This window comes from Cimex lectularius, unplaced genomic scaffold, assembly GCF_000648675.2.
Source record: "Cimex lectularius strain Harlan isolate CLEC.00 unplaced genomic scaffold, Clec_2.1 scaffold16, whole genome shotgun sequence".
Taxonomy (NCBI): Eukaryota; Metazoa; Arthropoda; class Insecta; order Hemiptera; family Cimicidae; genus Cimex; species Cimex lectularius.
The window spans coordinates 2,904,709-2,928,694 of record NW_019392679.1 but is presented as its reverse complement, the minus strand read 5'-3'; the positions used below and the strand labels follow the sequence as shown (position 1 = coordinate 2,928,694).

The window sequence follows — 23,986 nt, the reverse complement described above, 5'->3', positions numbered from 1 at the left end:
TACTGAATAAATCAGTAAGCAGTAAAACTTAACAGGTTTTATTCACATGGTACCATAACCTATAAAGTAGTTGGTTAATCAATTTTACAACACTGGAATGGATGATCCATGTAGAACACAGGCCAGGGCCAGAGACACGCTCAAATAAGATGAGAATTTATAAAACCTGCACCCAATCTCCTCTCACCTAGTGGTCTTAGCATTTATAATAGTGATTATGTATGGATTTATAATTTTTGTATAGGTATAGTTTGTTAGGTCTCTCAGTAATCCATACTGCCCGATTTTTTTTCCAGTACAGATTACTTTGAAGTACCAAGTTCGGATTACGGAGAGAGCACTACATTGTCAATCAACGGCTTTTCTGTGCAGTTCAGTATACCAGCTGTTACGAAGTGTTATTAGTAACATTCAGTCACTTTATCCTGCAGGCCTTACATTAAAAAAGGGAAAATAAAATGTCAACTTAAAATAGCTTTATTAGTAAAATAAAACATTTGTTTTACCATTTCAATAACTAATCAAAACTCTAATATACAAACAGCTTATTTTTTCTAAAATACTTAGTACCTTTATAATAATACACATGGGAATATATCAACACACATATACATACTAAAACCGAATTGGATCTCCAATCTAAAGACAGACTTAGAAAATAATGATTAAATAACATTTAATAATCATTAATTTAATATTTAAATTGTTAAATTAATGTTATCTATCATATAATTAATTTGTGTTTATTTTGTGAATACACACTCATTAATCTTATCAAAGAGCATTTTCATTTCAACTTTTGTCATTAAAAATAATTTTTTATAATATGTGTTATTAATATTGTGGGGACCACAGTGGCTGGGTGGTTAGGGTGTTTGATTTGCATATACCTTGCTAGCAGTTCTGGGTTTGAAACCCAGAATAACCCATGGAATTTTAATAATTTGAAAAAAATTGTAGTGTTTCTGCGTGATATGAGTGGTTGAACATTAACCGCTCCTGTACTTATGTATATTGTATAGTTAAAGTTATTTGAAATTATTCAAACTCAGTCTGTCTTCAAAAAGTGAATAAATAAACTTAAAAACATTGACTGAACAATCCTTTTTAAAAAGATAGTTCCTACTCACAGTAATTGAACAATATTTTAAAGGTTTTTTTTTAGATGTATATTTTGGATTAATATAATTAATAACATTTAACATTATCATAAAACGAATTTGTGGTTAGTTTATATAAAAAAAGTAAAACTTCCGTGTTCAAAATGAAAATACATGTAATTAAACTGAAAACAGGCGCATAATAATTATAACGGCTTTAAATTTTGAAAAGTGTTTTTTTGACTGTGTTGGTACCCACATTGCTGTGAAACATTACTTTTTATAAACCCATTTTTTTATTATAGCTCATTAATTAAGACAAATTGCCTCTATTGATATATGCATGTACAGGGTAGATAAATTTATAATTAATATATAATTACATAAATATAATATAATTATAATTAATTAAGTTAACAGTAACTATTAATATTGTTTTATCTGGTACATTGCTTCGATTGTAAATTCTTACTAAGATATAAAACATCAGTCTTTTAATAGCTGTAATAGGCCTCAAATGAGGAACTTAGCTTATCAATGGATTGGCCATTATTGATTTGTTTTCAAATGCCTTGCCGGCTTCTCTGCAGAGCTCAAAATTATATCAATCCATTGATTGCTTCCACTGTAAACATTCTAGTAGGATAAGCTTAAGACCTCGTCACTATTAAATGAAAATTTATCAGTCATGTTGGCTTTATTAATCAAAACCTTCCCAATTCCAAATTAATTTGCAATTTTCTTAAGGTTTGGACCCCTGAATAAGTCTATTGGCATTCTCTTTTTCCATTATTTATACACTAATTTTACCAGAGTACAAAATGTATTATGCCACCTTGGGTCCTAGCATTCTAAAAAGATATGTCACTAAGTTGTATTTACCTCCTTATTTTATATTTTAATAAACAAAAATACATTAAAAATTAGGATCGAATTGTTTTTTAAAATTTAGCAGACAAAATTTGCCCTGTTTCTTTTGAATTGGGACGGTAACTATTAAAATGCATATAATAAAGAAAATACTTAACGATATCGATTGGCTTGCCATCAGTCAAGTTTAGAAGTGACATACAAACAGAAAGAGAAACTATGTTTTTAAAAAAATAATACCTTTTAACACCTACTTTACATTTCCTAATATAACTTTATTTTATTTTGTACATCAGCCCCTTAATTAATCAATACAGTTTTAAAAAAATATAGTTATATGACTGTAGAACATTACACAAATAGATAGAACAAGTTCATATAAAGAAAACAATTATTATTACTATTTTCAACGTTAACATTAACTTTTTATCATTTACATTTAATTATTATATTGGTATGTTAATGGTATTTTTTTACTTTGCAATGCTAACCAAAACTCAGAAAAATGTAACTCGCAATGAGGAATTATATTCATGCATGTACAAGGATTTGCACTTGAATGAAATTCAAAGTTGTGAGTTTTAGTGCTTGTTTATAAAACTATTAAATTCAAAAATTTCTCAAATATATTTTTTTTAGATACTAATTTGTTATTTTTATTAGTCAATCCTTAAATGTATTTGATATAAAAATTGAATATTCATATGGTAGGTAATTATGACAAAATGTTTCTCCTGGTCAATCAATAGCAGTCATTTACGAATGGTTAAACATACAACAGTTAAAAAGTCAGAGACATAGTATAAACGATTGATTATTTTGTCTTTATCAAATTCACACATTGCACTTAGCAAAGGTAAGGATAAGGAGATATGTTTTTATATACTTAAAATTTAATATAACAATTACAACACATATGTGTACATATTGTCTTAAATAGGGAAAATTTAAGGACAATTACAGAGTATAAAATACAATTCTAAGAAAAAAACATTTAAAAGGCTACAGGAAAAACGCTTGCCTGCATGTTTTGGCTGACAGGTTCTGTCGGTGACTCTGAGTCAGTGGTAGGTGGTGTGTTGTTTCCATTCTGGGAAAAGTCATTGTCGTGCCGCTCCTGCAGGATCCTGGGTTGTGTAGCTGCAGCCGCTTCTTCGTCCTCTAGGCTAGAATAGCTTCCTGATGTGGCATCCGAATCTCTCGGTGGATTGCTGGATGCACCACCACTCGACTCGACTCCACTGCTGTACTCCTCGCTTGCCACTTCCTCTTCCTCTTCATCGTCATCATCTTCGTCGTCTGCCCTTTCTTCATCATCTTCGTCGCTGGGCGAAGCTGACCAGTCCTGGTCACTGCTGCTCGACATCTCCTGATTTCCTATTTGAGACAGAAGGAAAACAGCAATTTTTAAATATACTACTTTTATATACTTTCAGTGTTTTATGAAAAAATCATAGAAATGAATTGCCATATAATTAAAACGTACTTCAAAAATCGACGAGTTTTCTGATCAAACCAATATTTTTGTTGTAAGAATACACGAAAACACAAGAAAAAGAAACATCGATTTTTTAGTGTCGATTGCTGCTGTTATTTATTCTTTATTTATTATTTCAACACTTCGCAATGTTTTACAATATGTAGACTTTTATTAGCATGCTATAATGCTAATAAAATGACATGGAAAAACCACCTGCCGGAAGACCACCAAAAATTTGTTATATATAGAAAACAAAAACAACTAACGATTAAAAGGGGAAAAAAGCAGGGCGTGCTGATATAAAGAAAACAATGAAAATACCATATATACAATTATGAACAAGATATTTTCAACGTATATAACAAAAAACAAACAAAATATATAAAAATATAAAAAATTAATATCTCTTCTTTCTAAGCGAGAAACTCAATTTTTAAAGTTGAAATATTGTACTAGTTCGTATCTGTAAAACCATGCTTCACGTGCGTACTGAGCAAGAGCCTGACTTTGGTCATTAATCGCTGCCTCAGATTTTATTTTATTTATTTATTTTTATTATTATTTTTTTTAGTTGCATAACGAACATTGTTATCTTCCAACCTCCTCTCCATGGAACACAATTTAAATCCACTTGCTCGCACCTTAAGTTTAGCAACCATCAAAGGTCAGATAGTCAAAGGGAGTGGTTACTTCTTTGAGCAATAACTAACGGGTACAAATCTTTGTAAAGCAAAAAGCGGTCCGATGATCTTGTTTGACCTAAATAGGCTAACTCAGCTGTCAAAACTGCCTCGTGGCAAAGAAAAATCACAATTTAGCTCGCTCTTAAATTTATTCACTTGAGTTACCCAAAACAATTGCTTGTGAATAATCTTTAACGCGGTAATTTTTGACAGACGAGATGTGGAAGGCCAAGTTCTTAAGTATGAATTTAAAATGAAGGTTCAAAGTAGAAACAAATATTAGATCTGTTGATGTCTCAAGATGTAGCATGTAGTATGGGGTTAAGTCAGGAAGACCGAGCACTTTTTTCATGAAAAAACGGTTAACTTTTTCTATCCCTTCATACCGTTGAAATCCCCATACTTGGCATGAGTAGCGAAAAATTGATCGTCAACAACATTAAAGAGCGACAATTTAGCCGGGCAGGGTTGGAATTATTTCCGAAAAAATTCTTCCAGATTCGGTCGAGGCAAATTAAGTGTTATAATTAAAAATTACCTTGATTAATTTTTTCCTGGATAAGCGGATAGAATTCTTTGGCCGTAGAGTGATTCGGTTCGTATTCCAAAACTGAAAATTTTTAAAATGAGATTTCAATTTTTTTTAGAAAAGAGGGTAATACTCATTACAGATTAACTAAAACTCACTAATTTTGCAATATTTCAGTGCTTTTTCATAGTCTTTCAACATCACAGCAGATAAAAACTGGAACGAAATGCTAGTTGTAATTGTTTACTTTTGAATATAATTATATTGATATAATTGATAGCCTTTAATATTACAATTTTGTAATAAAAATAAAAAACAAGGCAAATTGAAAGAACAAACAGAAAAACACTCATTTCTTTCCTTAAATTTTCGAGGAAATATACTCTTCAGCCTTCGCCTTCTTCTGGAATTGCAATGGAAGGATATATCTCTGGATAGCTTGAAAAAGGAACTGAGTATTTTTCTTTTCTTTCAAATTGGCCTTATCTACGATTTTTATATAGATTTTTAAAAATTATAATTTAATTTTTTATGGCCTTACCTCAGCCAAAATTTCAATAGGTGCTGACAAACTCTCGTCAGCGTCTGTGTATTCGCTCAGATCTTCCGTGCTTTCATTTGTCCCCGGGCAGTTGCCATTCAACTCCAGTTCACCAACCCCAGTCACGAGTTTTTCTGCATTTTAAAAATATTAGATGAAAAAGTTTCTTCTGATAGGAAGCACGTAACGCTTACCCATTGTCGTCGTCCTTTTTATTATTAGTTTTCTTCGATTAAAAAAAAAAAAAAATATTACTCACATATAACCAAAATATATAGTTTTAAATATTAAGAAAAATTAGGTTTTATGGAGGGGTCACTACAAAGGTTTAAGTTTCTTCTTGGACTTGTGTGATTTCAGTCTCATTTGTGCTTACAATTTCATCTATTGATATTTTTTACCGAAAAGAAAGTTGACGTGAGTCACGTTAAGCGATCTGGCACACTTTTATGCAACCTTGACTTACTTCACCACTCCTTGTGTTATATAAACTGTCTGTTTCGGAGAAACGGTCTTGCAATTGGACAAAACAAAGTAGAACTAGAATCGTTACAGAATAATCATGAAGCCTAACGTTTTTAAGGGTCCTAAAGACTTAATGGGACTTAATATTACCACTTCATTTCAGTTTCTAATTCAATTCTGGTATGCCATCTTTGGAGAAGATCGACCCTGATGAGTCTTATTTGCTTCAAGTTTGGTCATATAACAAGGTACTTACTACATTAATGTCACACATATTGAACCTAGTCGTTTCCGTTTTAATGTTTCACCGTGTTTAACGTCTTTGTACAGTCATGTACATGTACGGGTTTTGTTTATACTTTAAACCTGTAGATTCTGCATCGAATGATTAAATTTTATGTTTAAAATCTGCAACGTTCAGAATTGCCGTTTTTTAAATACTCTGTATTTCACATTAGTTATATAATGATAGAGGAGACGTCCTTGGTTTCAACAAAAAAGTTGTTAAATGTACAATAATAATTGTAAACATGTTTTTGATTTACCTACATTCTAAAAAATCTAGAGAAACTACCTTAAGAAAAATAATACTATAAAAAATTTTCAATTAATTAATCTTTATTTAAGGTATTGGTTGAGATAAAAAGTCAGTGTCACGAGCGGGATTCGAACCCACGACCTTTGGCTAAATACGCCGCTGCTCTATCACTTGAGCTAACGTGACTGACTTTTTTATCTCAACCAATACCTTAAATAAAGATTAATTAATTGAACGTTGTTATTTGGTCAATCGGACCACGAAATCTAATGAGTTATAAAAAATCATTTTTTAAACATTATTTAACCATAATAAGAAGCACATTTAAGCGATGTTTCGGCAATGTTAGTGCCATATTCATGTATGCATTGTTTCTTCGTCTTTAAATATTTATCCATTTTAATCAGTACGTAGAACGGAAAACGTTATGATATACAACTATATAAGTTTAGCTTTGTTAATAGGTATTAGGTAGTAGAAGAAAGAAGAAAGTCGAAAGGCTCTACCCACCAATCCCACCAATAAGGAAGAAGACTCAACAGTCTGAGAATTACACGAGCCCGTTAAAAAGAATACAAGGACAAGGCCAATAACAGATAGAATGAATGGATACTGCAACCAATTCGGCCAAATGAAGGAAGGGCGTGGAGGTTTAAGGGCCCTTCAGGTCAACCTCCAGCATGCAAAGGCTGCGTCAGCCACACTACGCAGGAGGGCGTGGATGTCGTCCTGGTCCAAGAACACAAGGGACTGAAAGAGGAATAAAATCCCAACGGACCCAGGTAATATATCAAAGAGCATCATTATGACCCACGGCTTGTGTAGTATTTAATAAAAGAATTAGCTGCACACTATTACCGGAACTAAGTTCCGGTGACTTTGTTTCAGCAATTGTAATATCAAGAAAGGAGATGTTTAATCTGCTCAGCCTACTTCCCAAGAGAGGATCCATGCCCACCCAGGCTGTTGGATCACACAGTGAGGAACTCAAGGAGGCAAAATATAAAACTAGTCATGGGATGTGACGCAAATGCTCCCCACATTACAAAGGGAAGTACGAACATCTACAACGGAGGTGAGTCCTTATTAGATTACCTAACTGGCGAAGGGTTAAATATTGCTAATATAGGCACAGATCTGACCATTACTTCCCAAGGGTTAGCCTTCCTTTTACTCTTTTCTCGAAGACAGAGGGACCTCGACGGAGACCGATTATTTTATTTTGAATTTCACCTAATCAACTTTACTCGAAAAGAACTAGTCCATTAACATAAAAAACCACAACTACGACCGAAGGTAAAAGAAAAAACACCTTAAAACATGACCCTCACGGGATTTTTCTTTTGTTCGTCACAAAAGAGGTTAACTTACCTCATGTACTCTTTTTCTTTGGGTTTTGTAGAATCTAGTCAAAAAGCACACAATGGTACAAATGTCCTATGAAATGGATAAAAATACTCGTACTTCTCAAATATGTAACATATAATTCAGCAGCAGTGTAAGTAAACTTGAATATATAAATATAAAAAAGTTATGTATTTTTATACAAATAATTTAATATAGTTTAATTGGTTCATAAAAGATTTATAAATTTGTTAAAAAAAATGTAATTCCAAAGTTTCATGTATCGATGTTTTTGATCAATACAGGCCCTGATGATGCGACTATATGTTGGCATAAAGCTCGGTGATTGTTGGCATAAATTTTTAACTTCATTCAAGACCATAAACCTGATCCTTTTCAACATTGAAAAAAAAAACTGATCGTTCCTCAACGTAACATTCCATTATAGGATAATGTTGAAATGTTTGGGTTTAAATATAGTTGACATTACACAGATTAGCTAATGTTTGAAACACACTAAAATTACATGAAGCTTGACAGTTACACAGTGGTAAAATTTCAAAAATTATGAGTATTAATTTCAGTCGAGGTGAAGGGGATATAATATTATATTCCTTGAAAGCTCCGTGAAGCTGTTTTTCTTTCTAATTGGCTGTAACTTCGATTTTTAATATAAAATTATAATATTGAAGAATTATATTAAGTATGCCACAGAATAATAATTAATAATAAATAATTCTATTTTTATCAGACTTAAGTGCGATTTAATTTTTTTCAAATATTGTATTTAATTTTTAAATATAATTAATATAATTCTTAGAATATTCAAATATGCTACGATTTTATTTTTATAATATCTTGGCAGCATATTTGATTGTTAATTTTCATTTATTTCTGTAGGTGGAATTAAACTTTGACATATGTAAAAAGAAAAAATATAACTAAAAAATATATAAATATACAAAAATGCCTTAAAAGTAATTTATAAATCAACAAAAAATCTGAAAAAAACTCAAAATATCATAGAAAATAATAAAGTAAAAAAAAATTAAACAAAATTAACGCCTAACAACTAAACCGAACAATGAAGTAATACCAAAGCAATGCCACACCATTGTGAAAAAAATGAATTGGACCCTCTAAAAGTAAAATAAAATAGAAAAAGGCAATTAAACTAACGAATCCTCTCCAGAGAGAAATAAAAATGCAGGAACATTGTAGCGCAAAAATAACCGATGCCAGGGTAATAAAAAAATGGAAATATGGAAAAGCTACACACAAAATGTTGGAAAAAGGTTATAATGGTTAAGTTACAAGTCGATTCAGTGCCGAGCCATTAAAAGTAAATAACAACTATTCTATGACAGAAAGCGGCACCCCAGGCACTTTTAAAGTCTAGTTGCGCAAATCAAGCATAGTAAGTCATAATAGATAGGGCTAGACGACCGCCAGTGACAGAGTAATATAATATATTCAAGAAATACTCTAAATAAGAAGAAAACACCAGGGATACGACAAAATCGAGGCTGAAATATTAAAAGAAGTTGAAGGTGTCGGAACATCATTGAAAGCTCTTTTTATTTTAATGAATGCCTCGCTAAAGGGTACTCCCAAGAATGATGAAAAATTCCAAGGTTAGGGATGGTTAGGGTCAGGTAACCTTTTAGCCAAGCAAGTCTGTCGGCAAATGCAAGTTCGTCGTATCTTTTAAAATACAATACAGATATTAACCAATTATACATTTAATAAATAAAAGATTTGATGATGGGTGTAAATTCCCGAAACGTCATAATAAATATAAAGTAATGTATTTACTTTTTTTATTTTAAAAAACACATAGAAATGTTTTCTAATATTAACCAACAATTTTAATTATTAGTCTTAAAAATTTAAGATTAGTTTTAAAAAATACATGTTTTAAATAAAACAACTTTAAAAGAAAATATCAAGTGTAAAGATTCTATTAAAACAAGATTGTAGAAACAGCGTGAATGTAAAGCAGGCCGATTTGTAGTTAGTGTGTAGACAGAACAACAACAAACAATATTATAATATAAAATCGTGTTCCTCCCTTGACCAAATAGGGTGCGACAAGCTAAATTCATAAAGACAAAATTATACTAGCGCAGGTTCGAAGATTAGCTTTGTTAGGCAATCTGAAACGATCTTCTAAGTCATAGCCAAAGCTTCACCCATTGATTTGGACCTCACAATGGTAACAACCCTGAGAAAGAAACAATTGGAATAGCTATTGGGTACACCCAAAACGAGTCGTAGGAAGCAGACCAGTAAGCATCATGAAAAAATAGATTTTCTACAAGTGGTAGAATGGACATGCTAGTAGCACAAATGGCAAAACTTATTATTCTCCCTCACAATAAAATGCCAACCTTGCGGATTAAGCCCAACTTTCATATCTCCCAGTTTCTGAGTTGCAATGGTAACTTCGGCTCATATTTACACTTTTGGCTTTTCAACATCCGAACTATGAAGAGGATGTAATGAAAATCAGTGTATGTCCTATTTCACTATGCACATTACAGAAACCGTAGAGAGCCGCTAAAGCAAATTTTACCAAATTGCCACCAGAAAAACGAAATCTAGTGTTAGATAAGGGTTGTGATAGTGCTGGGGACTTCGGATTGTTTTCTCTTATTAGTCTTGCTATTATATATTAAATATTTGTCAGATATATGTCTTATTATTATGTAAGGGAGAAAACAAAAGGGGAATACCCATTAGGCTTTCAATTAAATTTTTCTTTTATTAAGTCCCTTCCCTCACCTACTCCTCAACAATCTACTAGGAAATAGAAGGGAAGTTTAATTATAAACCATAAATTATACTCCTTGAAATAAGTTAGGAGTGTGGTAGAAAGAAGGCAATAAAAATAATATAAAAAATATATAGAGAAAAACAACTATATATTTTTGTGTAGAGATTAGTGACCGTTAATCGATAGTTATTCAGATATCGTGAGATGCGGTCGGGTGTGATGGGGCACTCTCAACACGACACACAAGGATGGCACAATTACACAGAAGACAAACACTTTGAGCCCTGAAGATGATCTCAATAAAAGATCGAAACGTTGGCACGATAAAGAAAATGTTTTTCTGAAACCTACATCACACCCGACCGCATCTCACGATATCTGAATAACCAACTATATATTGTCTATCACAGAGTGAAATTAATTAGAATATATTTGTAGATGAAATAGAAATGATCTTTTACTGTAATTTGTACGTTTTTAACCTTCTGATATGTCGTTTGTAATTTGGTAAGGTAGAGTAATAAAAGTCAAGTAAAATGCATTAGTAAAATAGGAGAGGGCTATTGAATAGATAGTTTTGCTTGACTTAAGATATAAGGAAATGATCCTTATTGAAATATGCACATTGGAGTTAGTTTTTCCAAATAGAGAAGGCAAGTCAATATTATTATTTAGGAGTTGGGAAAGGAAAATAAGATCTAGCGTGTAACGTCGAGATGGTAAAGAAGGAAGGTTCAGTATGGCACATAAGTCGTCATAAGGTAGTTTAACACATGGAAGCCAATCCTCGACTCTATAATATTTATTTTTTTCCGTTGGAATTTTTCTGTTATTGGCTGTAGTAATTGTAACATAGCGACCAAACTAAAGAGCAATATTCCAATAAGGGCCCGATGGTTCTGACCATTGAACGATAAAATTGTTTCACTATGGAATGAGGGGAAAATCTCTGGCTGTCATTTTTACAATATCAATCGAATCAATGCATTACTGAAACTAATGCATTTGACAACCCAAATTGAAGTTAACAAGTATGAAAGAAAGAATATTAAGAGGATTTTTCAAGATCCGTTTCAACAAAGGGCTATGGATTTTAAATACAAAGAACATGCGATTTTTTATAGAAATGATGAATGGTGGAGTGAGTGCGGTGTTCAGTCCTTTTAAAAAGGTAGTTCCTACTCACAGTAAGTTGTTTTGCAACGATCCGGATTTCGAGCTTTTAGCTCATCCTCAGATTGAAGGAGTTCTACAACCTGATGATGAGCTAAAAGCTCGAAATCCGGATCATTGCAAAACAACTTACTGTGAGTAAAACAACTATCTTTTTAAAAGGATTGCGATCTTTGATGACCGAGAACCCGATCAAGGTCATGAACACGACGTGAGATATCCACGTAACTAACTGGTCGCCAATAATTTTCAATTGAAAAACCCACCATATATATTTTGTTTGACAAATGTTTTTTTCCCCCATTTTTGAAAGGTTCATTGTTCAGCGCAACAGGAAGACGCATTTGGTCTTTACCTCGGTTCAGGAGACAGGACGCTTAGGCTAAGAAGGATAGCTTAGGCATTATTTAACGCAACGATGTATAGGTTAGATTGAAAATACTAATTTTCGACAGTATTTTTTTGTGATTTACTTCTAAAATGAAAAGGGGGAATTTTTAATTTTAAAGCAATGTTTTATATACAACAAATTGACAATTACAATCGTAAATTGTGAATAAAACTCATAATAATGATCTCCTTTTCCTTTATTTCTTTTCTCTTTATTTTTCTTCGTATATTCCCATTAATTATTATTGTAATTCTGTAAAGTCTGTTTAGAAGATGTAAATAATATGTAGGCAAAAAAAAATTACAGATGCAAAAACCTACAATAAAATATATAGTTATTATTTATGGTAAAGAATGTAAAATAACCGATTTTTAAATTTTTTTTTCACAAAATGTAATCTCAAATGAAGCCAAATATGATATCGATCGTGAGTCAACGCTTATAAACTCTTCCTGTAAACAAGAGCCGATAACCTTCATTGCCCTCTTCAATTGAAATAACATTGACTCATTACTGATATTGTTAATTTCTTAATTGGAAAAAAATATTTGTGAGTTATAGCCTGAAAGTCAAAGACAATTTCCTTACGATATTTTAAAATTTCTGGCTGTTGAATACTGAGTTATGGAGGGAACGCAGAAAATACTTTTTTTGAAGTTTCCCATGATTGAACAAGACCTTACATAGAAGCCCTGGGCCTATTCTTGGGATAACAAAAATAAACATTCAACAAAGACAAAAGGAGATGTGGGCAAACTCTAGGCCCGCTAGACAAGTAAACTTAAGCTAAAACAATCCTCACCAAGACTTTCAAACTCACTGCTGCGTTTAGAGAGGGCTTAATTCTGAGGAGTGATTGGACTATCAACCGGTCACTGGCATCTGAGAAAGCATACACAACAAGGGAATATTCAATGATGATCCCATTTGAAGCTTATACAATTAGTAGGAAGAAACAGCCATTCATCTCATCTTCGAATGTGAAATAACTGCTTAATGAAGGCATAACCTGGGGTACAAAGAAAACCCAGGTAAAGGAATTGTAGTAACTGCAGTCAATGACCTAGTACTCCTTAAAAGATGGATCGAATCACGAAACTGAACTAACCAGAAAAGAACCAGGAAAGTACAATAAATAAGCTGAAGTGCTTGGTGACATAAACCCCACCTTCTAGTCTCCTTTCATCATTATCATTATCACCCTGATTGACAAATTCTCTTTGCACGTTTACAATTTGAAGATATGAAATAAATTACGGGTATGCTTTGTTTCCGCCCTGAAAGACCATATGTCCAAACTTATCGGGTACAAATATGTCACGTTCGTGTTTTTGATTCACAAAATGCAAAAAAAATAATGATGATGTGTTATATTGTAAATAAGATCCAAAATCTCGCCTGTTTTATATTTGAATTGGTCAATTTATGGCAATGTTTTGTTATCTATTTTTTTCGGGATTTCACATATTACATGGATATTGTTTATCATCGATTGTTAAAAATTTTAAACATATCTCTCATATAAATAAATCTGATTCTCTTCCTTTCACATAATTTTAAAAGTATGTATTGACAAGCTTGGATCATTCTATTGTTAGTAGTTTGTTTATTAAACAGCACGGTTGTCAGCAAATTCGTAACATTAATGGCCAAATTATTTTTCAAGCATGTTCATTAATTCAATACAACAATACATAAAGTATTATGCTTAAACCTCATTATGCTTCACATATAAATAGAAAATAAACATGTAGTTCCAAATATAAATTTACGTTCTTCCCATTTTGGTTAGAACTGTACAGCATGCGCCTTTGATTAATTTAAAATTTAGTACCTTTTTTTGGACTTGATAGTTCTTTGCATGAAAAATAGGCAATAAAAAAAAACGAAGTTTTAAGGTCGAAATTATCGTCCTCAGGCGATATGTTATGTACCCAACGACTGAAATCTTATTTATACAATAAAACAGTAAAATAAATAACAAGCGTTTTATTTTTTACGTATCATGAAGGTTCAAAAAACAAAAACTATAAATTCTACTGTGTATTTGTGATGTTTCTAGCTCGTCCCACCTGAACCTGAACTAACCTCGACCTTGTTTCGAGACGGGTTCTCACAGTTTGACAGAAATGCATTTTTCAGGGGTAGTCGAATGCGTCATCATGATGGGGTCATTAAGCCGTATCAGCCCTACGATATTTCCGATGGCACGACCGTTTTGTCTCCTCAGCCTCCGTGGCTGTAGTCCTGGACCCCGGGCAAAAACCCTCACAGAGATTTATTTTTGTCCTAAACCTACCTGTAAAAGTAAGTACGTGTGCCGAGTTCATGTTTCCGACGGACTGTCGGGACTCGGGATCGGGAATGAATCAATACACAAGACCTCACCCCTTCCACGCCCCCTCGGTGTTATTCCGAGTCCCATTCACCCTTGCCTTACTACAACTCCGTATGTCGGAAAATCCTCATTCGAGATTTAGTTACAGATTAATAACATTTTAAGGTTCATTTCTAAAAATTAATACGACAAAAGCTTATTTATAGTGCAATTAAGCCAGTTTTTATTTAAAAAAGATTATATATAAATAACAACAGTCTTGATTTGCAATTTTATTTAAAATTCTTATTTTTATGGAAAATACGAAGAAAACCGCAATAAAATAATACATCAAGTTCAAACTAAATCTTAAAATTGTTTTCATATTATTTTTCTTAAGTTTCACAATTATGCAATAATAACAAAAGATCCTTTAATTATGGTTTTTAATATTTTATTAACGATTTCCTTCTTTTGTACCGTTAAGTTTTTGAAAATTTAGCCAGTTCAGAAGTAAAAACCCAAATCAACTATTAAAAGATAACAACAACAAAACTTAATTGACAACCTACACCAAAAAACTGTTTACTCAAAAGAAACTCGGTATCTTTCAATTTCACTTACTTTTAACGAAGAGATTATCACACGTCTTTAATATTATAAAAGTATGTATGTAAACATTTGGGCTTGAGTCTCATTTATTATTTATTATGATGCTGGTAATGAAATGGGTTTTTTTCGAATTGGTCTTATCGTATCACTTACCATTGAGATCTTATCCGAAGAATATCTTCGATACGTGATATTTTTTAAAAGTAGCTGCGTTACCGTGCTAAAAGTGAAACTAGTTCATTTTGCCAGTCTGTGCCATTTTGGACTTTATTCGCGGGTCGAGACGTTCTGTTTTTATTAGGTTTTCCGTTTTATGACAGCGTCGAAGCTTAACTTTTCGCGGCAATCGTGTCGTAATAGTTTCTATTCTACGCAACAAACAAGTGCGGGTGTATGCGGATCTTTTTTCTTTTTTGCGCCTCACGCATGCGGATTGGGCGTTGAAAGTGCAGACTGCATGTTGGGTCGGATCTTCGATTTGAACTATTTGCCGTGGGATCTTTCGTAAAAGTTCGTAAGATTTAAAACAGTATTTAGTACGCTGTTTTTCTTTGCGTTTTGACAATGGGACGACCTGGGACGAGGCCATGGTTTATTAAAAATTCATCAAATTGAATTATCGATCTTAACCAATCGAGTGCGGACCAATTGAACGTTCGTTATTTATAGACATGAAATAAAACGTGAAAATTCGAGGGAAAATTTACTTTTCCCTTTGCAATTTTCTTAATTTTCGCATTAAAACAAATTTCTTCTTGGTAACATTTAGCAAACAGTTAAAAATGCACATCAATTAGGAGAAAGTTGCATGGGAAAGTTTATGATATTAGTGTATTATAGATAATAAATTAATATTTATTTTTATATTATATAAATAGAGAATAATTTTTATTCATTATTTTAATATTTTTCCATTGTGCAATTAACTTTTTTAGCAACTCAAGATATTGAGTTGACATTTTGATTTAACCGTATCAGTGTAAATTAGAAAATATGGAGAATTATTAGCAGAGCATTATAATATCAGTGCGTCTATCTGTTGTGAATTAAATGATCATGCGTGTAAAAATTCTTTACCGGATTTAATCGAAAACGGAAAAAAACTAACTTTAAGCACAGGTAATCTTTGTTTTACTCAACAACATTTCTGAAAAATAATTTCATTGTGTAAACGTTTATGTGCAAATACATAAACTAAATTTGTTAAAATAGTACCCTCTATGTGGTCTCACGACTTGCTGGAGAATATGGGGGTGCTTTTGCAAAATCTGCTAGATATGGATCCATTGTAACTGATATCGTTTTAGGAGCAATGCTAGGGTGAAAGTGAAGAATCAGTGAGATCAGTTACTGGAGGAAGCAAGAAGTGAATCCGAATCTTATCAGCTTTCTTGAAGGGGCACTGCAGATAAAATGGGCATCTGGGAAAATTTGGCAAAAACTAACACCATGTGCATAAATTCTTCAAAAAGGTAGAAAAAAAGCCAAAACATCTACTATCGAACTGTGGTGCTAAACTTCACTGCAAAAGAGAAGAGAAAGTGTTTATGGACTTACAACACACCCGTATAAGCAATATAGCAGTATTTGCAATCAATCAATGAGGGGGATGGATGTGAGTTAAAGAGAGAATCAGGGTGTGACAGATGAAGGGAGAAAGAATATAGGGTGGTGCAAGGGTTCTGGTGGAATTTTCTTAGTTTTCGCAAAACAAATTTCTTGGTAAAAACTAGCCAACAGTTAAAAATGTACAGCTATTAGGAGAAAGTTGCATGGGTAAAGTAATATTACTGTATAATTTGGTCGTTACCGATCATTTTGGTTTGTATATCCTCGCTGGGTTGTTCTGTCAGTCGCATTTCACCTATCTTAAATGTTTTATTTCTGTGGTGGGCAAAACAAAACGACTGGAAGCGACCAATTACAGGTCGACCACACGAAGAAATCTCACATGTATTTCGGTGGTGTAGGTTTTTGAGGGGTGTCAGAAAAATTTAAACCACCTGGGTGGACAGTACCTAACGCATATTCCATTATGCGCGTGATTAATAACTTCAAGTTTTTTTCGGAATGTGAAATTATTTTGAAAAGGAAGTTACTATCTGCGAGGAGTGGAATAAAAGCGTCTTTATTCTGTGGGGCCATATAAAGTCTAAAATCGAATGTAATACAAACATTTTATGATGATATATAGTATAACTGAGACACTTTATGGTCAATAAAGAAAAGTAAACTTACGTTCCATGGCATAAATATTTCTTTATTTCGTGCCTTTCAGGCTCATTGCCCCATCGTCAACAACCCCAATGGATCATTTCTCAATCTGGGGCAATTAGACATACACAACTATTGGCATGGCTTGATAGAAGAGACTTAATAGTCCAGTCAAGGGGACTTTTTTTTTAACGAGGGTATTTAGGGGGGGGGGTCGCATTTGTAAGGTTGTAGGTCTGCTGTTTCGAACTCGGGATCTTTACCTTACAGTGATGAGCGCCGTGTCAACGCCTAACCGTTGCAGCTACCAATGCCCACGTATGTGTACATTGAGATAATTAGCAGGTAAATAAGTAGGTAAATAGAAAGAGACATAGAATAAAGGAGAAAGCGATAAATGGAGATGAGGGAAAGAGAGTGACGGAGGTATATAAAATGAGAGAGTAAAAGAACAAATATACTTCAAGAACTAGAACAAAAATAATACGAGTTTTATTCTTTAATATGAATATGCTCAGTTTGATATCAGTAATTAATTTCTTTTAAAGTATGCTCTTCACAATTACACTTTTGTGTTGTGCATAATTATGTTGTACTTTCATTATTTTTATTGATTGTTTCATTTTGTAGGCTTGTATAATAAAACGTTAGTTGTTTGCCTGACAGACCAACATAGGATAGGCATACCAAAATGATCGGTAACGACCAAATTACAGGTTCACAAAACAGTAGTTTTTATACTCATGTATGATTGGCGTTGACATTTTCTTCGTAGGACATTCTCCTCTAATTTGATTTAATTTTACTAAATAATATTTTGGGTTATTTGGATTTGAATAGGCTCAAATCCGCACATGTACAAAACACATGCAAATATGTGCCGAGTTGAGCCTATTGGTTTCTCATAGACCACCGGCAATTTCAGCTTACTATTTACAGCTTTTACTATTTACAGTAAATTGCCGGCAGACTTGAGAATCACCCACCCCGGGTGTTGGCAGTCCGAGGGCAGACCTCAGTCTTATCCGTCCAGCGTCCGAGGTTGGGCTCCGGAGGATGGGCGCGGTCAACAGCCAGGTCAATTCAGTACCCAACGCATCGAGTTTCAAACCCATTTCACTCACGTTCATTCTTACATACATTCACTCCTATTTACATGCCATTCATTCAATTAGGGTGATGGAGTATTCGATATTCCGCTATTGATCCTCTCATATCGCACATTCACGCTAATAAATACATTGACTCTCAGCACGACCGCATTATACAACTAGCCTAATTGAGGGTCGATGAGGTACTCGATATACCGCCATCAACCCTCTCTCACATTATTATTACCGTACCCTGTTTCCTCCAAGAATCGGAACAGGGAACCCAAAACTCGCGGCCGTGCTCAAGCACAATTCTTAAATCGGCCTTCTTGCACGCTGGGAGCCAAGGAATTGCACCCTTCAATTAGGTGGAACGCATCGCGCAACCTTTCTCTGCATGCCGGACACATACGCCGGTTTTGGCCCAAAGGTAAGTGTCCGAGTACCTCGTTTGGCCTATTCTTAATCGGGACGACCCTTCTACGAGTCAAATCCTCCGAGGGCCACTCATCGACCGTGCTCTTGATACGCGAGAGCTCTCTGTGATCCGGCTCATTGACGCTGCCACCTTCTTTTAATCGTTTTTTTATTATGGGGTTATTGTTAGTATTTTAGTATTGGTTTTACAATAACATATAAATGTTTTATGCCGTTCACGAGAATTTTATAAGATTTACATTAAAACAACAATTAAACTGTGATTATAAAAACGACAGTTAAAAAAAAATATTTTCACATAAGATCCAATTAATTGACAATTAATCCATATTTGCTTACTGATCATAATTGAACATATTATTTAATTGGAATAACTGATAATACAAAATAGCCTTGTGGCTAAATTTTAATGCTATAAGTTTACAGTTTATGTTGATGAAGAAGAAATCGACTACGACGATTGATGTGTTTGGGATCTGGTTTCTGATCAAGTTATTCGCTTCGTGCTTTACTTTACTTTATAGTTTATAACATCATAGATTTAAAAATATTCTACTTCTTTATAAAAAATAACGAAAAGAAAAAAAAATATAATGGCTTAATTTCATGAACTCTGAGTCACATTATCATTTGGCGGCCGTGGGAAGTGAAACAATTACGGCTGTCACGCTCTAAAATAAAAAGGACGACACTAGTTATATTTTTTCCAAATCGTAGAACCCCTTGAGAAGGAATGAACTAATAGTGTCGTAACTTTTTTCCTAGTTATGAGGTTTCTATATTGAAGCACCCCCAACATTATATCTACATGCACTCGATACTTACTGAAAAAACTTTGCATTGCTCGGTTCTGGTTAATTTGTATGCCAAAGATGATAGTTTTTGTGAAGAGGGTTTCGCAATTCTCGTGAGTGGGGATTCTTTGTTCTTGTGGCAATGCCCCCTTCGTGCTGTTTGGTAGTCAGACAAACTTATCTCCCTTCTCAAACCACCCTCAGATACAAATTCAAAATAGTCCATATATTCGGAAAAAATATACTAATGGACTTATAATCCCTGCCAATATAAACAGTCATGATCCCCAAAGATTTTGAAAATATGATATTGATGATGATGATGGAAACTAGGGATGTTGCATTGCAGCCTTCTAGCTTACTGTACGTTCCTAGTTACTACCTTAATTCAGTGCAATCAACTCGATCCTTCTTAGAAGTACTAGGCCATTGACTGTCGTGATTGCTGTTATATTCCTAGGTTTTGTCATCATTAAGCGGTTGCTTCGAAGACGATATGGGTGGCAGTTTCTTACTCCTCATGGCATAATCTACGATCATCACTGAATTTGCCGATATTGTGCATGTTTTCTCAGATGCCAGTGACCGGCTAACAGTCCTATCATTCCTCTAGGTTTGGCCCTCTCTAACTGTAGCAATGAGTTTGCCAGTTTTGGTGAGGGTTGTTTTAGTTTACTGTATCTAGGGCCCCGAGAGTTTATCCACTTCTTCTTGTGTATTTTTTGGATCCATTCTGTTTCCATTTTGTCCTGGTACCCAAGATATCATCAGATTATTGTTTTCCCCCTGTTTTTGGAGATTTTGGATGTATTTACTGACTAGTTTTGACGTGATTTTTGACTACTTTTGATTAGCTTATACTTTAATAGTTGCATGGCTATCCGTTTTTATGAGAATTTTTTTTCCAGTGTAAACTTTTTTAAAATTTTCTAGGACACGAGCATTGATTGCATGTATCTCAGCTTGAAATACCGAGGTGTGCTTCCTCAATGAGTTTGATTGTTCATGTTTTGGGCAAAAAATAATGGATAACAATGTACTATGGATTAAATATGAGTTTAAAAAGCTATAATAAGAAGAATGATAAAATTGGATATGGAGCAATATATCTTAGTCTCCCAGAATGGCAAAAGAAGGATCTCATACCCACTAGGTGAAATAATGAATGAACTACACACTCACAAACAGTTACAGTACGTACAAAAATCTTTGTTACAAGTTTTATTTTAATTTTGTGTTTAATTTGTATCGCATATATTGCATCCTTGTCCTGTAATAATTAGAAACGGAAAAATATAACTATTGAAGGGCTGCAAATTGCAATTTGGATATCTCGGCAAAGCGAGAATCAGTGGAAAAAGGCAAATTGCCATGTGCATGGAACGAAATGAACCAAATGCGATCTCGTCATGCAAGTAAAATGTTCAGTTCAATTTTTGCGAAGTCGAGTTCATCTTCTAAATCAAAGGGTCAGTATATCGATCGCTGAGTCATTCTTTCGGGAAAAACCTAGTTCGCCTTAGATGTCGCCGCTGATTATAAAGATAGACATCGGTTATGCTACGATTCGATTTGTAAACTAAAAATTTTATTTCATTTCTTCTTAGGTTTCTGGACTACTCCGAATCCGGAACCAACCATTCCAGCATTCTTGAATTAGCAATTTATACAGTCAGATTTATTAACGTTTACAGCAAGTTTCGTTTTTGGAAAGCTGTTCATAGATATCTCCCAAATCCCCAATAAAATTCGAACATTAAAAAATAGTTTTATATCTATTTAAATCTATCTAGGTATCGGGCACAGGAACACAGTTTCGTAATAAATAACTCCATTCATTAGATTTCGTGGTCCAATTGACCAAATAACATCTTTCAATTAATTAATCTTTATGTAAGATATGGGTTGAGATAAAAAAGTCAGTGTCACGAGCGGGATTCGAACCCACGACCTTCAGCTAAATACGGACACCAACTTCCCACCTCAATTCGAAAGGTTGGGTTGAAGTAGGAAGTTGGTGTCCGAGTGGATCGAAGTCATTATAGCTCAAATGGTAGAGCAGCGGCGTATTTAGCCGAAGGTCGTTGGTTCGAATCCCGCTCGTGACACTGACTTTTTTAACTCAACTCATACCTTACGTAAAGATTAATTAATTGAATATTATATGACATGATTTCCGCCAATATCAGTACACAGAAACAACTCGTCAACCTCTAAAATGTAGTTTAATAGGTAACTATATGTTCATTACCACGCAGACCGCAAGAGGAAATTTCACAATCCTGAAATACTTTATTTATGTTTATTACGAACAAAGGTCTAAAAATGATCTTAACAAATGCTGATGAGGGTACAGTGTATGTCGATTTGGTGGGCGAGAAAGCACGACCTAAGTGCAACAAGTTTTTACCCCAACACCAGCCCAATATTAAATTAAATTGTCGTAGTAAAAATAATTCATTTTCGTTTTTTGCAGGCTTTACTTTCAGATTTCTTCAAGACTGGCTTAATACACATTTCCTTCCTAAGCAATATACACTGATGAACAAAATTAACGCACCACCTTAAATTTTAATGTATTTAGGTTTATTTATAGGTTTGGTGAAACTTTTTTTAATGTTTATTATCTAATTCTAAAAAAAATTATTGGGTAAATAACATATATNTTAAAAAAATAATAATAAAAATGTCAAAAACTTCTTACCCTTTAATACTGAGAATTTCCATCTCTGGCACGAATCACGCCCGTTAAACGCCTTTGTAACCTTAGAACAGATCTCTGGGTAATTCCTGAGAAATTATTTCCCATTCATCAAGAACAGTCTCCAACTCTTCTAAGGTGTGATGACCTGGGTTTCGCTTAAGTGGTCCCAAATATGTTCCTATCGACTTCGAGGTGGCTTCACCAAGCACTCACACTTCATTCAGGTGGTCATCCACAATACGCATTACCCTGCATTAGCAAGAATCTCTCCCGATGTGGGGCCAAATAGTACTACATTTTGTTTGATTATGTTTTGTAAGTACCAGGGTGAAGTTAGAAATCTTCCTCGCACAACAACCAATTGGCGGGATGGCGCCCAAGGAAATGCCATCCCAGAACATCAATGAATCACCATAGATTTCCACCTGAGGAACCATACATCATGGGACGAACCTTTCTCCTTAGCTTCTCCATATGAAATTACGCCCATCTGAATATTTGAGTCGTCCGTAGACCTAGGTCGACACTGTCCTGGCTTTCTAGTGTGAAGCCCTGTTTCTGAGAAGCGCCGAAGAAACATTTCTATGGAAGAGTGATTTACACTCAGTCTCCTGGCTGTTAACATTGTTATACTCAAATGTCTGACTGGATCCACAGAAAAAGATTTAAGAATAAGAATAATATAAAATGAAATCACTGAAGGAAAAATATTAACTTTAGGTGTAGCAGAATGGCATAATCCTACTTTTTGTGCAAGTGGTGTTAATTTGTACAAAAGTAAATGAAGCATTTTTTACTATGTAATTTGACAACAATAGCTCTTAATTACCTGTAACTAATGTGGAAAGATAATGAATTTAATTACCAACCATTCTTTAATTATTAATTTGTACCAGCAGATTTTTAATGTAAAAACCGAATTTTGTTAACTTTTCCCAACAAAGTCCGGGCTCATAAAAATATATCCATTTTATTCTTCAGTTTATAACGTATAACTGTATGTACTTACATTTTCGTCTAATTACAGATATCTACAGATGTTTGTTTTTTCATATACATAGTTAAATAAATATGTTGATCAGATGTGTTAATGGCGGCGAGGTTAGTCGGCATGAATCACTGATAAAATGGAGAGCGATAAAACTTAATTGTCGCAAACAAGTGTACTTTCGACCAAGGCCATGCTTCCGATTTACCGACTACATTCATGTGAATTTGGTCCCGTTTTTCCTCATGTGAGTTTTACAGCTCTAGGTTTTACATAAAGGTGGCTCCAGATATATGGTATTTGCCAAAAGCCGACTAGGGTTGGATGCTCGGTTATTCGCCGAGCAAAAATATTCAATACTCGCCGTGCTCAGCTTATTGTTGGTTTTCTTAGTTAAATAACCACACTCAAAGCATCCACATATTCGGGAATCAACTGTAACTGTACATACCTTTAACTAACTAACAACTGTTACCAATATCAACAGTATGTGCATACTTCTATTTAATACTATTTATTATTCATTAATAAACGATTCTAACTAGTATAGATGTATTAATTTACACAATAACATAGGAATGGATTGTCTCAACGCAACAGTTTTAGAGTTCTTCGATGTTTAAGAAACAGTACCAATAATTTGGAAAGCTTCACTTACGAATCATAAAAATCGGATGGGTTTTCCATATATGGAAACGTATCGAATGTAGGATGGGCATCAGTACTCTGTGGCTAATTAAAAAAAAAAAAAGGATTCACTAATGGGCAATGGCATCCTTTACAATCTGTCTTAAAAAAATCATGGAGAGTGTCAAAAGCAGGGCAGGTGTCGATGGTTTCGTGATACCATACACAATCTCCTTTTCCTACGCTTTTTCCTTCAATTAATTTGTAGCCACTGCACAAAACAGTAACCGCACCTGCAGCAGTGGTAATTT

At 33.8% G+C, this 23,986-nt stretch overlaps 1 protein-coding gene across 4 annotated transcripts; it reads right to left on the bottom strand.

The window, feature by feature from the left end:
- Positions 1-461: 461 nt before the first annotated feature.
- On the bottom strand, positions 462-22,098 carry LOC106661554 (glutamate-rich protein 2). 4 transcript variants are annotated; one of them, XM_024225569.1, is made up of 6 exons: positions 22,061-22,098; positions 5,398-5,429; positions 5,204-5,337; positions 4,821-4,878; positions 4,672-4,743; positions 462-3,347 (listed from the first exon to the last, which is right to left on the bottom strand). In XM_024225569.1, the coding sequence occupies exons 1-6, from the start codon at positions 22,081-22,083 to the stop codon at positions 2,965-2,967; spliced, it is 702 nt and encodes a 233-aa protein (XP_024081337.1). In that variant the 5' UTR covers positions 22,084-22,098; the 3' UTR covers positions 462-2,964. The 4 variants fall into 4 exon arrangements, with proteins under 4 accessions (XP_024081337.1, XP_014240534.1, XP_024081338.1 ...); XM_014385048.2 differs by lacking the exon at positions 22,061-22,098 and adding an exon at positions 14,973-15,229; XM_024225570.1 differs by lacking the exon at positions 22,061-22,098 and adding an exon at positions 14,190-14,346.
- Positions 22,099-23,986: the final 1,888 nt, after the last annotated feature.